The sequence below is a fragment of the Trachurus trachurus genome (genome assembly GCF_905171665.1).
Source record: "Trachurus trachurus genome assembly, chromosome: 4".
NCBI lineage: Eukaryota > Metazoa > Chordata > Actinopteri > Carangiformes > Carangidae > Trachurus > Trachurus trachurus.
In genome coordinates this window covers 33,386,782-33,400,989 of record NC_139898.1, presented here as the reverse complement: position 1 = coordinate 33,400,989, position 14,208 = coordinate 33,386,782, and the positions used below count along the sequence as shown (strand labels likewise).

General features: G+C 42.8%; 3 protein-coding genes and 1 pseudogene across 4 annotated transcripts; all 4 read left to right on the top strand.

Moving 5' to 3' along the window:
- Positions 1 to 752: 752 nt before the first annotated feature.
- LOC310984501 (E3 ubiquitin/ISG15 ligase TRIM25-like) lies at positions 753 to 2,795 on the top strand (the record flags this gene model as incomplete). The annotated part of the gene is made up of 1 exon (XM_083969720.1): positions 753 to 2,795. The coding sequence occupies one exon, from the start codon at positions 753 to 755 to the stop codon at positions 2,385 to 2,387; it is 1,635 nt and encodes a 544-aa protein (XP_083825846.1). The 3' UTR covers positions 2,388 to 2,795.
- A 1,962-nt stretch (positions 2,796 to 4,757) lies between these two features.
- Positions 4,758 to 6,758, top strand: LOC310984330 (E3 ubiquitin/ISG15 ligase TRIM25-like; the record flags this gene model as incomplete). Its single annotated transcript, XM_083969515.1, has 1 exon — positions 4,758 to 6,758. One exon carries the CDS (start codon positions 4,758 to 4,760, stop codon positions 6,390 to 6,392), a length of 1,635 nt encoding a protein of 544 aa, XP_083825641.1. The 3' UTR covers positions 6,393 to 6,758.
- Positions 6,759 to 8,243: 1,485 nt separating this feature from the next.
- LOC310985385 (E3 ubiquitin/ISG15 ligase TRIM25-like) lies at positions 8,244 to 9,878 on the top strand (the record flags this gene model as incomplete). The annotated part of the gene is made up of 1 exon (XM_083970959.1): positions 8,244 to 9,878. One exon carries the CDS (start codon positions 8,244 to 8,246, stop codon positions 9,876 to 9,878), a length of 1,635 nt encoding a protein of 544 aa, XP_083827085.1.
- A 2,237-nt stretch (positions 9,879 to 12,115) lies between these two features.
- Positions 12,116 to 13,750, top strand: LOC310985384 (E3 ubiquitin/ISG15 ligase TRIM25-like; annotated as a pseudogene). Its single transcript has one exon. The product of its transcript is annotated as an E3 ubiquitin/ISG15 ligase TRIM25-like (transcript).
- The last annotated feature ends 458 nt before the right edge of the window (positions 13,751 to 14,208 follow it).

Here is a 14,208-nt window from a genome sequence, read left to right as displayed (position 1 = left end):
AACTAGCATCTTGCTATAATCCGGCACATTTACATGTTTTTATCCATTAATGTGCACTGTCCCATCCAAATAAACGGATAAAGTAAAGTTAATATTCTGACTCACTGTGTCAGGATTTTCAGGGATGCAGGACCCAAATGCAGACTTGAAGAACAAAAGGCTTTATTTACCAGGCTCGACACGAAACGGGAACACAGGAAACACACCATGGAATCACGAGGACAAACGACAAATGAACCGACATGAGACAAGGGAGAACACAGAGGTTATATACACACACGGAAACGAGAAACAGGTGGTGCAATCAGACAGGTGAGACACGTTCGGTAATCAAGGGCAGGGAGCACACAGGAAGACAGGACAAGGACTTCAAAATAAAACAGGAACTAAACTAGGACAAATACACAGACCATGACACAACACAGAACTTCAAAATAAAACAGGAACTAAACTTAACTAAACAGGGACCCATAAAAGGACATAACACTAAGACAAGACAGACAAGGAACACAACAGAGTCATGACGCCCTGTTCCTCTTCCTGACACAAACCAGTCTGACGACCTCTCCCTCCTCCTCCTCCTATCAGAGTTCAGCCTGTTCACTGTTCCCTCCCCTCTCACACACCCTCCTCTTTACACAGCGGAGGAAACCAGTGACGTGTCAGAGCTTGTGTGGCTCAGAGAACAGCTCTAGTCCTGGAAACAGAAAGTGAAACTTATTGACTTCACTGACGACGGTTGTAGAGGAGAGATGGCGCAGCAAATGTTTCAGCTGGATGGAGACAAACTGAGCTGTTCCATCTGTCTGGATCTTCTAAAGGAGCCGGTGACTATTCCCTGTGGACACAGCTACTGTATGAGCTGTATTAAAAACTACTGGGGTGAAGATGATCAGAAGAACACATGCAGCTGCCCTCAGTGCAGACAGAGCTTCACACCGAGGCCAGCCCTGATGAAAAGCACCCTGGTAGCAGAGTTAGTGGAGGAACTGAAGAAGGTAGGACTGAAAGCTGCTTCACCTGATCACTCCTACGCTGGACCTGGAGACGTGGCCTGTGACTACTGCACTGGGAGGAAGCTGAAAGCCGTCAAGTCCTGTCTGGTGTGTACGGCCTCTTACTGTGAGCAGCACCTTCAGCCTCACTACGACGTAGCTCCACTGAAGAAACACACGCTGGTCCAAGCCTCTTCTAAACTTCTGGAGAACATCTGCCCTCGCCATAATGAGGTGATGAAGATTTTCTGCCGCACCGATCAGCAGTGTATCTGTCATCTTTGCTTCATGGATGAACACAAAGGCCACGACGCAGTCACAGCTGTAGCAGAAAGGGCTGAGAAACAGAAGGAGCTCGGGCTGAGTCGTCGAAAAATCCAACAGAGAATCCAGGACAGAGAGAAAGATGTGAAGGTGCTTCAACAGGAGGCGGAGGCCATCAACCTCTCTGCTGATGAAGCTGTTAGTAACAGTGAGAAGACCTTCACCCACTTGATCCAACTCATTGAGAAGAGAAGGTCTGAGGTGAAGCAGCAGATCAGATCTCAACAGGAAACTGAAGTGAGTCGAGTCAAAGAGCTGGAGGAGAAGCTGCAGCAGGAGATCACTGAGCTGAGGAGGAAAGACTCTGGTCTGGAGCAGCTGTCAATCACAGAGGACCACCTCCATTTCCTAAACAACTACCCCTCTCTGCCACATCTGGGTGAAGCAACGCAGTTACCCACCGTCAAGCGACCACATTTTGAGGAAGTGACAGCAGCAGTGTCAGAGGCCAGAGATAAACTGCAGGCTGTTCTCAATGAGGAGTGGTCAAAGGTGGAAGTTTTACCGCTGCAGAGAGAACCTCAGACCAGAGCTGAGTTCTTGAGATATTCAAAACAAATCATTTTGGATTCAAACACAGCATACACATGGTTGTCATTGAGTGACAGGAACAGAAAAGTAACTTGGATGGGTGAGCACCAGTCATATCCAAGTCATCCAGACAGATTCACTGGATGTCAGCAGGTCCTGAGTCCAGAGGGTCTGACAGGACGTTGTTACTGGGAGGTGAAGTGGAGTGGTCACGTTCGTATAGCAGTTTCCTACAAGAACATCAAGAGAACAGGGACAGGGACTGAATCTGTATTTGGATACAATGACAAATCCTGGGCATTATACTGCTACAGTGGTGGTTATAGATTCAGACATAACAGTAATGATACCTCCATCTCAGGCCCTCAGTCCTCCAGAATAGGAGTGTACCTGGATCACAGGGCAGGTACTCTGTCTTTCTACAGCGTCACTGAAACCATGACTCTCCTCCACAGAGTCCAGACCACCTTCACTCAGCCTCTACATCCTGGATTCTGGGTTTGTCCAGGTTCAGTTGAGTTGTGTGAGCTCAAGTAAACAGGAGTGTTTAGTGAGATTCATCATGATGCTGCAGTCGACTGTATGTGTAGGTTTGTCTGCACTGATACAGACTGTGATGGTTTTTCTTGGGTTTTCTCTGGTTTTGTTGGTTAATTTTCTACTTCTGGATTAGATTATTTTTGTTTGATGATGAAACTTTATTACTTTATTGTTATTGGCACTTAACATGTGGATTATATTATGGATGTGGAAAATATCAGCATGTGTAAAATGTCTATCAAAGTTTATTGATCATATTAATCATCTGCCAGATGTTTGTGTCGCTATGAATATAACTTGGATGATTTAATGTTTACTCTGTTGTTGTAATCATGTTATCTAAATCACTTTACTCTTATTCATGGAGAAATATATTTAAAAAACTATAATAATCTAAATTTTATCCATGTTGTCAATGAAAAAATATAAGATTGTAAAATTTAAAAATATGATCTTTTAAAGTGGGTTGAAGTGTTGTTACTTGGTCACAGTTTTAGGGAACAGGTGTGTAAACTTTTTGTACAACATTGAATAAATCATCTCAGTCTCCATTTGAACAGCAAACGTCTCATTCTTTTTAAAAATCAATCTCAAAAATCATTTGCTTTACAGTTTTCTCCATTTTGGCTCATTTTTAAAAACAGAAATTACATTCTCAAAACAACATGGACAAACCTCCAAACCACTTGGCAAATGTTCACAACAGAATTGTATTTCTCGATCATTTCATCAAATTGCAAATGTCTTCGTACATCTTTGTAAATGATTAAATACAGGTAGCTGCAGTAGCACAATGTCCAGGTGAATAGAACTTATAAATCTAAACTGATTGTTGATTCTCAGTCTAATGGTTGTTCTCTCCAAAACATGTCAGCATCATCACTAGCAGCGTTTAGAGAAATGAGCCAAACCAACTGAGAAAAACTGTAAATATGAAAGGAGGCTGAAAATCACAGAAATGTCTGTTCTGATGATACAAGTTCTGAAATGTGTGTTTCTCTTCTATAAAACACATTCTACACCAGACATGCGACCACCTGTAACCTGTATACTATAACAACTGCCGGGGCACCTTTTGAGTTTTTACTTATCAGTCAATTGTACACAATATTTTTGTGTATGTCATTTTGGTTTTAGTAGTACTTACATGATACAATTGTGTATTACATTTTGTGCAATATCTACACACTTCTGCTTGTGCAACTGGGTGTAATGGGCATCGTGCAATACAACCTGGCACTTTAAACTGATGTGCACTTTAGGGCCTTGTGCAATACTATCTGGCACTTTAGGTAAATGTTTTTATAGGGCATCGTGCAATAAAACCTGGTACCTATGCACTCTTGCACTTTAGCACTTGTCACTTTAACGCAGCACTTATGCACTTTATCTCCCAGAATGAAACTCTTGTTCTTCATTGTCATAGTCGCCTTTTTGTCTTTTTGTGTTGTCTATGTAACAGTTGTCTGCGTTGTGTTGTTTAGTTGCAAGAAGGACCGACACTCTCTTAGCTTCAGGACCGGACTTTTATTGCCTGGACAATGATACGGAAATGACTGGTCAGCTCACGGTCAAGCACAGCACTCGTTAGCACAGCTTTATGGAGGAAAATTAGCAAGTTAGCTTAGCCTTCGAGCTAAGGTCGCTAGTTATAAACATTACACAAAATAAACCCTCTGTAACACATTTAGTTACATGTAAAACTGTCGCCAGCTTCCTGAACATAATATCATGATAACTGCATTATTACATTACATTGTTTACACAGTTTCAGTGGCTATAACGCTGTGCTTCGTGTAACAAACCTACCATGGGCTCAATCCTCGCATACTGGCACTGTGTTTACGTCACAGCCCATATTTATGTGCTGAGGGGAGCCCTGCTAACCAGTGAGCGTCCGTGATACATGAATAAAGATAAATATGATTGGCTGTCACTGTGGAAGTGGAATCAACACCAAAACTCTGTTACATCTACATTATTATGTGTAATGTGTACTGTCATTGAACTGTTTTTATGTTTATGGGACTCTGGACGGAAATTAGCATCTTCCTTTATTCCGGCACATTGACATGTTTTTGTCAATTAATGTGCACTGTCCCATTCAAATAAACGGATAAAGTCAAGTAAATATTCTGACTCACTGCTCCTCTTCCTGACACAAACCAGCCTGACGACCTCTCCCTCCTCCTCCTGCTATCAGAGTTCAGCCTGTTCACTGTTCCCTCCCCTCTCACACACCCTCCTCTTTACACAGCGGAGGAAACAAGTGACGTGTCAGAGCTTGTGTGGCTCAGAGAACAGCTCTATTTCTGGAAACAGAAAGTGAAACTTATTGACTTCACTGACGACGGCTGTAGAGGAGAGATGGCGCAGCAAATGTTTCAGCTGGATGGAGACAAACTGAGCTGTTCCATCTGTCTGGATCTTCTAAAGGAGCCGGTGACTATTCCCTGTGGACACAGCTACTGTATGAGCTGTATTAAAAACTACTGGGGTGAAGATGATCAGAAGAACACATGCAGCTGCCCTCAGTGCAGACAGAGCTTCACACCAAGGCCAGCCCTGGTGAAAAGCACCCTGGTAGCAGAGTTGGTGGAGGAACTGAGGAAGGTAGGACTGAAAGCTGCTTCACCTGATCACTCCTACGCTGGACCTGGAGACGTGGCCTGTGACTACTGCACTGGGAGGAAGCTGAAAGCCGTCAAGTCCTGTCTGGTGTGTACGGCCTCTTACTGTGAGCAGCACCTTCAGCCTCACTACGACGTAGCTCCACTGAAGAAACACACGCTGGTCCAAGCCTCTTCTAAAGTTCTGGAGAACATCTGCCCTCGCCATAATGAGGTGATGAAGATTTTCTGCCGCACTGATCAGCAGTGTATCTGTCATCTCTGCTCCATGGATGAACACAAAGGCCACGACGCAGTCACAGCTGTAGCAGAAAGGGCTGAGAAACAGAAGGAGCTCGGGCTGAGTCGTCAAAAGATCCAACAGAGAATCCAGGACAGAGAGAAAGATGTGAAGGTGCTTCAACAGGAGGCGGAGGCCATCAACCTCTCTGCTGATGAAGCTGTTAGTAACAGTGAGAAGACCTTCACCCACTTGATCCAACTCATTGAGAAGAGAAGGTCTGAGGTGAAGCAGCAGATCAGATCTCAACAGGAAACTGAAGTGAGTCGAGTCAAAGAGCTGGAGGAGAAGCTGCAGCAGGAGATCACTGAGCTGAGGAGGAATGACTCTGGTCTGGAGCAGCTGTCAATCACAGAGGACCACCTCCATTTCCTAAACAACTACCCCTCTCTGCCACATCTGGGTGAAGCAACGCAGTTACCCACCGTCAAGCGACCACATTTTAAGGAAGTGACAGCAGCAGTGTCAGAGGCCAGAGATAAACTGCAGGCTGTTCTCGGTGAGGAGTGGTCAAAGGTGGAAGTTTTACCGCTGCAGAGAGAACCTCAGACCAGAGCTGAGTTCTTGAGATTTTCAAAACAAATCATTTTGGATTCAAACACAGCATACAAATGTTTGTCATTGAGTGACAAGAACAGAAAAGTAACTCTGATGAGTGTGGACCAGTCATATCCAAGTCATCCAGACAGATTCACTGGATGTCAGCAGGTCCTGAGTCCAGAGGGTCTGACAGGACGTTGTTACTGGGAGGTGAATTGGAGTGGTAACGTTTTAATAGCAGTTTCCTACAAGAACATCCAGAGAACAGGGACAGGGTCTGAATCTGTATTTGGATACAATGACAAATCCTGGTCATTACACTGCTACAGTGGTGGTTATATATTCAGACATAACGGTAAAGTTACCTCCATCTCAGGCCCTCAGTCCTCCAGAACAGGAGTGTACCTGGATCACAGGGCAGGTACTCTGTCTTTCTACAGCGTCACTGAAACCATGACTCTCCTCCACAGAGTCCAGACCACCTTCACTCAGCCTCTACATCCTGGATTCTTGGTTTATCAAGGTTCAGCTGAGTTGTGTGAGCTCAAGTAAACAGGAGTGTTTAGTGAGATTCATCCATGATGCTGCAGTCGACTGTATGTGTAGGTTTGTCTGCACTGATACAGACTGTGATGGTTTTTCTTGGGTTTTCTCTGGTTTTGTTGGTTAATTTTCTACTTCTGGATTAGATTATTTTTGTTTGATGATGAAACTTTATTACTTTATTGTTATCACCACTTAACATGTGGATTATATTATGGATGTGGAAAATATCAGCATGTGTAAAATGTCTATCAAAGATTATTGATCATATTAATCCTCTGCCAGATGTTTGTGTCACTATGAATATAACTTGGATGATTTAATGTTTACTCTGCTGTTGTAATCATGTTATCTAAATCACTTTACTCTTATGTATGGAGAAATATATATATATAAAAAAAACTATAATAATCTGAATTTTATCCATGTTGTCAATGAAAAAAATATAAGATTGTAAAATTTAAAAATATGATCTTTTAAAGTGGGTTGAAGTGATGTTACTTGGTCACAGTTTTAGGGAACAGGTGTGTAAACTTTTTGTACAACATTAAATAAATCATCTCAGTCACTATTTGAACAGCAAACGTCTCGTTCTTTTTAAAAATCAATCTCAAAAATCATTTGCTTTACAGTTTTCTCCATTTTGGCTCATTTTTCAAAACAGAAATGACATTCTCAAAACAACATGGACAAACCTCCAAACCACTTGGCAAATGTTCACAACAGAATTGTATTTCTCGTTCATTTCATCAAATTGCAAACGTCTTCGTACATCTTTGCAAATGATTAAGTACAGGTAACTGCAGTAGCACAATGTCCAGGTGAATAGATCTTATTGATCTAAACTGATTGTTGATTCTCAGTCTAATGGTTGTTCTCTCCAAAACATGTCAGCATCATCACTAGCGGCGTTTAGAGAAATGAGCCAAACCAACTGAGAAAAACTGTGTATATGAAAGGAGGCTGAAAATCACAGAAATGTCTGTTCTGATGATACAAGTCCTGAAATGTGTGTTTCTCTTCTATAAAACACATTCTACACCAGACATGCGACCACCTGTAACCTGTATACTATAACAACTGCCGGGGCACCTTTTGAGTTTTTATTTTTCAGTTAATTGTACACACTATTTTTGTGTATGTCATTTTGGTTTTAGTAGTACTTACATGATACAATTGTGTATTACATTTTGTGCAATATCTACACACTTCTGCTTGTGCAACTGGGTGTAATGTGCATCGTGCAATACAACCTGGCACTTTAAACTGATGTGCACTTTAGGGCCTTGTGCAATCTGGCACTTTAGATAAATTATTTTATAGGGCATCGTGCAATACAACCTGGTACCTATGCACTCTTGCACTTTAGCACTTGTCACTTTAACGCAGCACTTATGCACTTTATCTCCCAGAATGAAACTCTTGTTCTTCATTGTCATAGTCGCCTTTTTGTCTTTTTGTGTTGTCTACATTATTATGTGTAATGAGTACTGTCATTGAACTGTTTTTATGTTTATGGGACTCCGGACGGAAATTAGCATCCTGCTATAATCAGGCACATTTACATGTTTTTGTCCATTAATATGCACTGTCCCATTCAAATAAACGGATAAAGTCAAGTAAATATTCTGACTCACTGCTCCTCTTCCTGACACAAACCAGTCTGACGACCTCTCCCTCCTCCTCCTGCTATCAGAGTTCAGCCTGTTCACTGTTCCCTCCCCTCTCACACACCCTCCTCTTTACACAGCGGAGGAAACCAGTGACGTGTCAGAGCTTGTGTGGCTCAGAGAACAGCTCTATTCCTGGAAACAGAAAGTGAAACTTATTGACTTCACTGACGACGGCTGTAGAGGAGAGATGGCGCAGCAAATGTTTCAGCTGGATCGAGACAAACTGAGCTGTTCCATCTGTCTGGATCTTCTAAAGGAGCCGGTGACTATTCCCTGTGGACACAGCTACTGTATGAGCTGTATTAAAAACTACTGGGGTGAAGATGATCAGAGCAACACATGCTGCTGCCCTCAGTGCAGACAGAGCTTCACACCGAGGCCAGCCCTGATGAAAAACACCATGTTTGCAGAGTTAGTGGAGGAACTGAAGAAGGTAGGACTGAAAGCTGCTTCACCTGATCACTCCTACGCTGGACCTGGAGACGTGGCCTGTGACTACTGCACTGGGAGGAAGCTGAAAGCCGTCAAGTCCTGTCTGGTGTGTACGGCCTCTTACTGTGAGCAGCACCTTCAGCCTCACTACGACGTAGCTCCACTGAAGAAACACACGCTGGTCCAAGCCTCTTCTAAACTTCTGGAGAACATCTGCCCTCGCCATAATGAGGTGATGAAGATTTTCTGCCGCACTGATCAGCAGTGTATCTGTTCTCTCTGCTTCATGGATGAACACAAAGGCCACGACGCAGTCACAGCTGTAGCAGAAAGGGCCGAGAAACAGAAGGAGCTCGGGCTGAGTCGTCAAAAGATCCAACAGAGAATCCAGGACAGAGAGAAAGATGTGAAGGTGCTTCAACAGGAGGCAGAGGCCATCAACCTCTCTGCTGATGAAGCTGTTAGTAACAGTGAGAAGACCTTCACCCACTTGATCCAACTCATTGAGAAGAGAAGGTCTGAGGTGAAGCAGCAGATCAGATCTCAACAGGAAACTGAAGTGAGTCGAGTCAAAGAGCTGGAGGAGAAGCTGCAGCAGGAGATCACTGAGCTGAGGAGGGAAGACTCTGGTCTGGAGCAGCTGTCAATCACAGAGGACCACCTCCATTTCCTAAACAACTACCCCTCTCTGCCTCATCTGGGTGAAGCAACGCAGTTACCCACCGTCAAGCGACCACATTTTGAGGAAGTGACAGCAGCAGTGTCAGAGGCCAGAGATAAACTGCAGGCTGTTCTCGGTGAGGAGTGGTCAAAGGTGGAAGTTTTACCGCTGCAGAGGGAACCTCAGACCAGAGCTGAGTTCTTGAGATATTCAAAACAAATCATTTTGGATTCAAACACAGCAAACACACGTTTGTCATTGAGTGACAGGAACAGAAAAGTAATTTGGATAAGTGAGGACCAGTCATATCCAAGTCATCCAGACAGATTCACTGGATGTTACCAGGTCCTGAGTCCAGAGGGTCTGACAGGACGTTGTTACTGGGAGGTGAAGAGGAGTGGTTTTGTTTTAATAGCAGTTTCCTATAAGAACATCCAGAGAACAGGGTCAGGGTCTGAATCTGGATTTGGATACAATGACAAATCCTGGTCATTGGACTGCTACAATGGTGGTTATATATTCAGACATAACAGTAATGATACCTCCATCTCAGGCCCTCAGTCCTCCAGAATAGGAGTGTACCTGGATCACAGGGCAGGTACTCTGTCTTTCTACAGCGTCACTGAAACCATGACTCTCCTCCACAGAGTCCAGACCACCTTCACTCACCCTCTACATCCTGGACTCTACGTTTATTCAGGTTCAGCTGAGTTGTGTGAGCTCAAGTAAACAGGAGTGTTTAGTGAGATTCATCATGATGCTGCAGTCGACTGTATGTGTAGGTTTGTCTGCACGGATACAGACTGTGATGGTTTTTCTTGGGTTTTCTCTGGTTTTGTTGGTTAATTTTCTACTTCTGGATTAGATTATTTTTGTTTGATGATGAAACTTTATTACTTTATTGTTATTGGCACTTAACATGTGGATTATATTATGGATGTGGGAAATATCAGCATGTGGAAAATGTCTATCAAAGATTATTGATCATATTAATCCTCTGCCAGATGTTTGTGTCACTGTGAATATAACTTGGATGATTTAATGTTTACTCTGCTGTTGTAATCATGTTATCTAAATCACTTTACTCTTATTCAGGGAGAAATATATATAAAAAACTATAATCTTAATTTTATCCATGTTGTCAATGAAAAAATATAAGATTGTAAAATTTAAAAAATATGATCTTTTAAAGTGGGTTGAAGTGTTGTTACTTGGTCACAGTTTTAGGGAACAGGTGTGTAAACTTTTTGTACAACATTAAATAAATCATCTCAGTCACCATTTGAACAGCAAACGTCTCATTCTTTTTAAAAATCAATCTCAACAATCATTTGCTTTACAGTTTTCTCCATTTTGGCTCAATTTATGAAACAGAAATTACATTCTCAAAACAACAGGGACAAACCTCCAAACCACTTGGCAAATGTTCACAACAGAATTGTATTTCTCGTTTATTTCATCAAATTGCAAATGTCTTAATACATCTTTGTAAATGATTAAGTCCAGGTAGCTGCAGTAGCACAATGTCCAGGTGAATATCTTATTGATCTAAACTGATTGTTGATTCTCAGTCTAATGGTTGTTCTCTCCAAAACATGTCAGCATCATCACTAGCAGCGTTTAGAGAAATGAGACAAACCAACTGAGAAAAACTGTAAATATGAAAGGAAGTTGAAAATCACAGAAATGTCTGTTCTGATGATACAAGTCCTGAAATGTGTGTTTCTCTTCTATAAAACACATTCTACACCAGACATGCGACCACCTGTAACCTGTATACTATAACAACAGCCGGGGCACCTTTTGAGTTTTTACTTTTCAGTCAATTGTACACAATATTTTTGTGTATGTCATTTTGGTTTTAGTAGTACTTACATATTACATTTTGTGCAATATCTACACACTTCTGCTTGTGCAACTGGGTGTAATGGGCATTGTGCAATACTATCTGGCACTTATACTCTTATAGGGAATCGTGCAATAAAACCTGGTACCTATGCACTCTTGCACTTTAGCACTTGTCACTTTAACACAGCACTTATGCACTTTATCTCCCAGAATGAAACTCTTATGGTGCCTCTACCTGTGGAATGTGTTTGTCAATGTGTTCTACATTGTCATAGTCGCCTTTTTGTCTTTTTGTGTTGTCTACATTATTATGTGTAATGTGTACTGTCATTGAACTGTTTTTATGTTTATGGGACTCCGGACGGAAACTAGCATCTTGCTATAATCCGGCACATTTACATGTTTTTATCCATTAATGTGCACTGTCCCATCCGAATAAACAGATAAAGTAAAGTTAATATTCTGACTCACTGTGTCAGGATTTTCAGGGATGCAGGACCCAAATGCAGACTTGAAGAACAAAAGGCTTTATTTACCAGGCTCGACACGAAACAGGAACACAGGAAACACACCATGGAATCACTAGGACAAGTGACAAATGAACCGACATGAGATAAGGGAGAACACAGAGGTTATATACACACGAGGAAACAAGACACAGGTGGTGCAATCAGACAGGTGAGACACATTCGGTAATCAAGGGCAGGGAGCACACAGGAAGACAGGACAAGGACTTCAAAATAAAACAGGAACTCAACTAGGACAAATACACAGACCATGACACAACACAGAACTTCAAAATAAAACAGGAACTAAACATAACTAAAGAGGGACCCATAAAAGGACATAACACTAAGACAAGACAGACAAGGAACACAACAGAGTCATGACGCCCTGTTCCTCTTCCTGACACAAACCAGCCTGACGACCTCTCCCTCCTCCTCCTGCTATCAGAGTTCAGCCTGTTCACTGTTCCCTCCCCTCTCACACACCCTCCTCTTTACACAGGGGAGGAAACCAGTGACGTGTCAGAGCTTGTGTGGCTCAGAGAACAGCTCTTTTCCTGGAAACAGAAAGTGAAACTTATTGACTTCACTGACGACGGCTGTAGAGGAGAGATGGCGCAGCAAATGTTTCAGCTGGATGGAGACAAACTGAGCTGTTCCATCTGTCTGGATCTTCTAAAGGAGCCGGTGACTATTCCCTGTGGACACAGCTACTGTATGAGCTGTATTAAAAACTACTGGGGTGAAGATGATCAGAAGAACACATGCAGCTGCCCTCAGTGCAGACAGAGCTTCACACCGAGGCCAGCCCTGGTGAAAAACACCATGTTTGCAGAGTTAGTGGAGGAACTGAAGAAGGTAGGACTGAAAGCTGCTTCACCTGATCACTCCTACGCTGGACCTGGAGACGTGGCCTGTGACTACTGCACTGGGAGGAAGCTGAAAGCCGTCAAGTCCTGTCTGGTGTGTACGGCCTCTTACTGTGAGCAGCACCTTCAGCCTCACTACGACGTAGCTCCACTGAAGAAACACACGCTGGTCCAAGCCTCTTCTAAACTTCTGGAGAACATCTGCCCTCGCCATAACGAGGTGATGAAGATTTTCTGCCGCACCGATCAGCAGTGTATCTGTCATCTCTGCTCCATGGACGAACACAAAGGCCACGACGCAGTCACAGCTGTAGCAGAAAGGGCTGAGAAACAGAAGGAGCTCGGGCTGAGTCGTCACAAGATCCAACAGAGAATCCAGGACAGAGAGAAAGATGTGAAGGTGCTTCAACAGGAGGCGGAGGCCATCAACCTCTCTGCTGATGAAGCTGTTAGTAACAGTGAGAAGACCTTCACCCACTTGATCCAACTCATTGAGAAGAGATAGTCTGAGGTGAAGCAGCAGATCAGATCTCAACAGGAAACTGAAGTGAGTCGAGTCAAAGAGCTGGAGGAGAAGCTGCAGCAGGAGATCACTGAGCTGAGGAGGAAAGACTCTGGTCTGGAGCAGCTGTCAATCACAGAGGACCACCTCCATTTCCTAAACAACTACCCCTCTCTGCCACATCTGGGTGAAGCAACGCAGTTACCCACCGTCAAGCGACCACATTTTGAGGAAGTGACGGCAGCAGTGTCAAAGGCCAGAGATAAACTGCAGGCTGTTCTCGGTGAGGAGTGGTCAAAGGTGGAAGTTTTACCGCTGCAGAGAGAACCTCAGACCAGAGCTGAGTTCTTGAGATATTCAAAACAAATCATTTTGGATTCAAACACAGCACACACACGTTTGTCATTGAGTGACAGGAACAGAAAAGTAACTTACATGAGTGTGGACCAGTCATATCCAAGTCATCCAGACAGATTCACTGGATGTTACCAGGTCCTGAGTCCAGAGGGTCTGACAGGACGTTGTTACTGGGAGGTGAAGTGGAGTGGTGAAATTTTAATAGCAGTTTCCTACAAGAACATCCAGAGAACAGGGACATGGACTGAATGTGTATTTGGATACAATGACAAATCCTGGGCATTACAATGCTACAGTGTTGGTTATAGATTCAGACATAACAGTAATAATACCTCCATCTCAGGCCCTCGGTCCTCCAGAATAGGAGTGTACCTGGATCACAGGGCAGGTACTCTGTCTTTCTACAGCGTCACTGAAACCATGACTCTCCTCCACAGAGTCCAGACCACCTTCACTCAGCCTCTACATCCTGGATTCTACGTTTGTTTAGGCACAGTTGAGTTGTGTGAGCTCAAGTAAACAGGAGTGTTTAGTGAGATTCATCATGATGCTGCAGTCGACTGTATGTGTAGGTTTGTCTGCACTGATACAGACTGTGATGGTTTTTCTTGGGTTTTCTCTGGTTTTGTTGGTTAATTTTCTACTTCTGGATTAGATTATTTTTGTTTGATGATGAAACTTTATTACTTTATTGTTATCGGCACTTAACATGTGGATTATATTATGGATGTGGAAAATATCAGCATGTGAAAAATGTCTATCAAAGATTATTGATCATATTAATCCTCTGCCAGATGTTTGTGTCACTATGAATATAACTTGGATGATTTAATGTTTACTCTGCTGTTGTAATCATGTTATCTAAATCACTTTACTCTTATTTATGGAGAAATATATATAAAAAAAACTATAATAATCTGAATTTTATCCATGTTGTCAATGAAAAAAATATAAAATTGTAAAATTTAAAAAATATG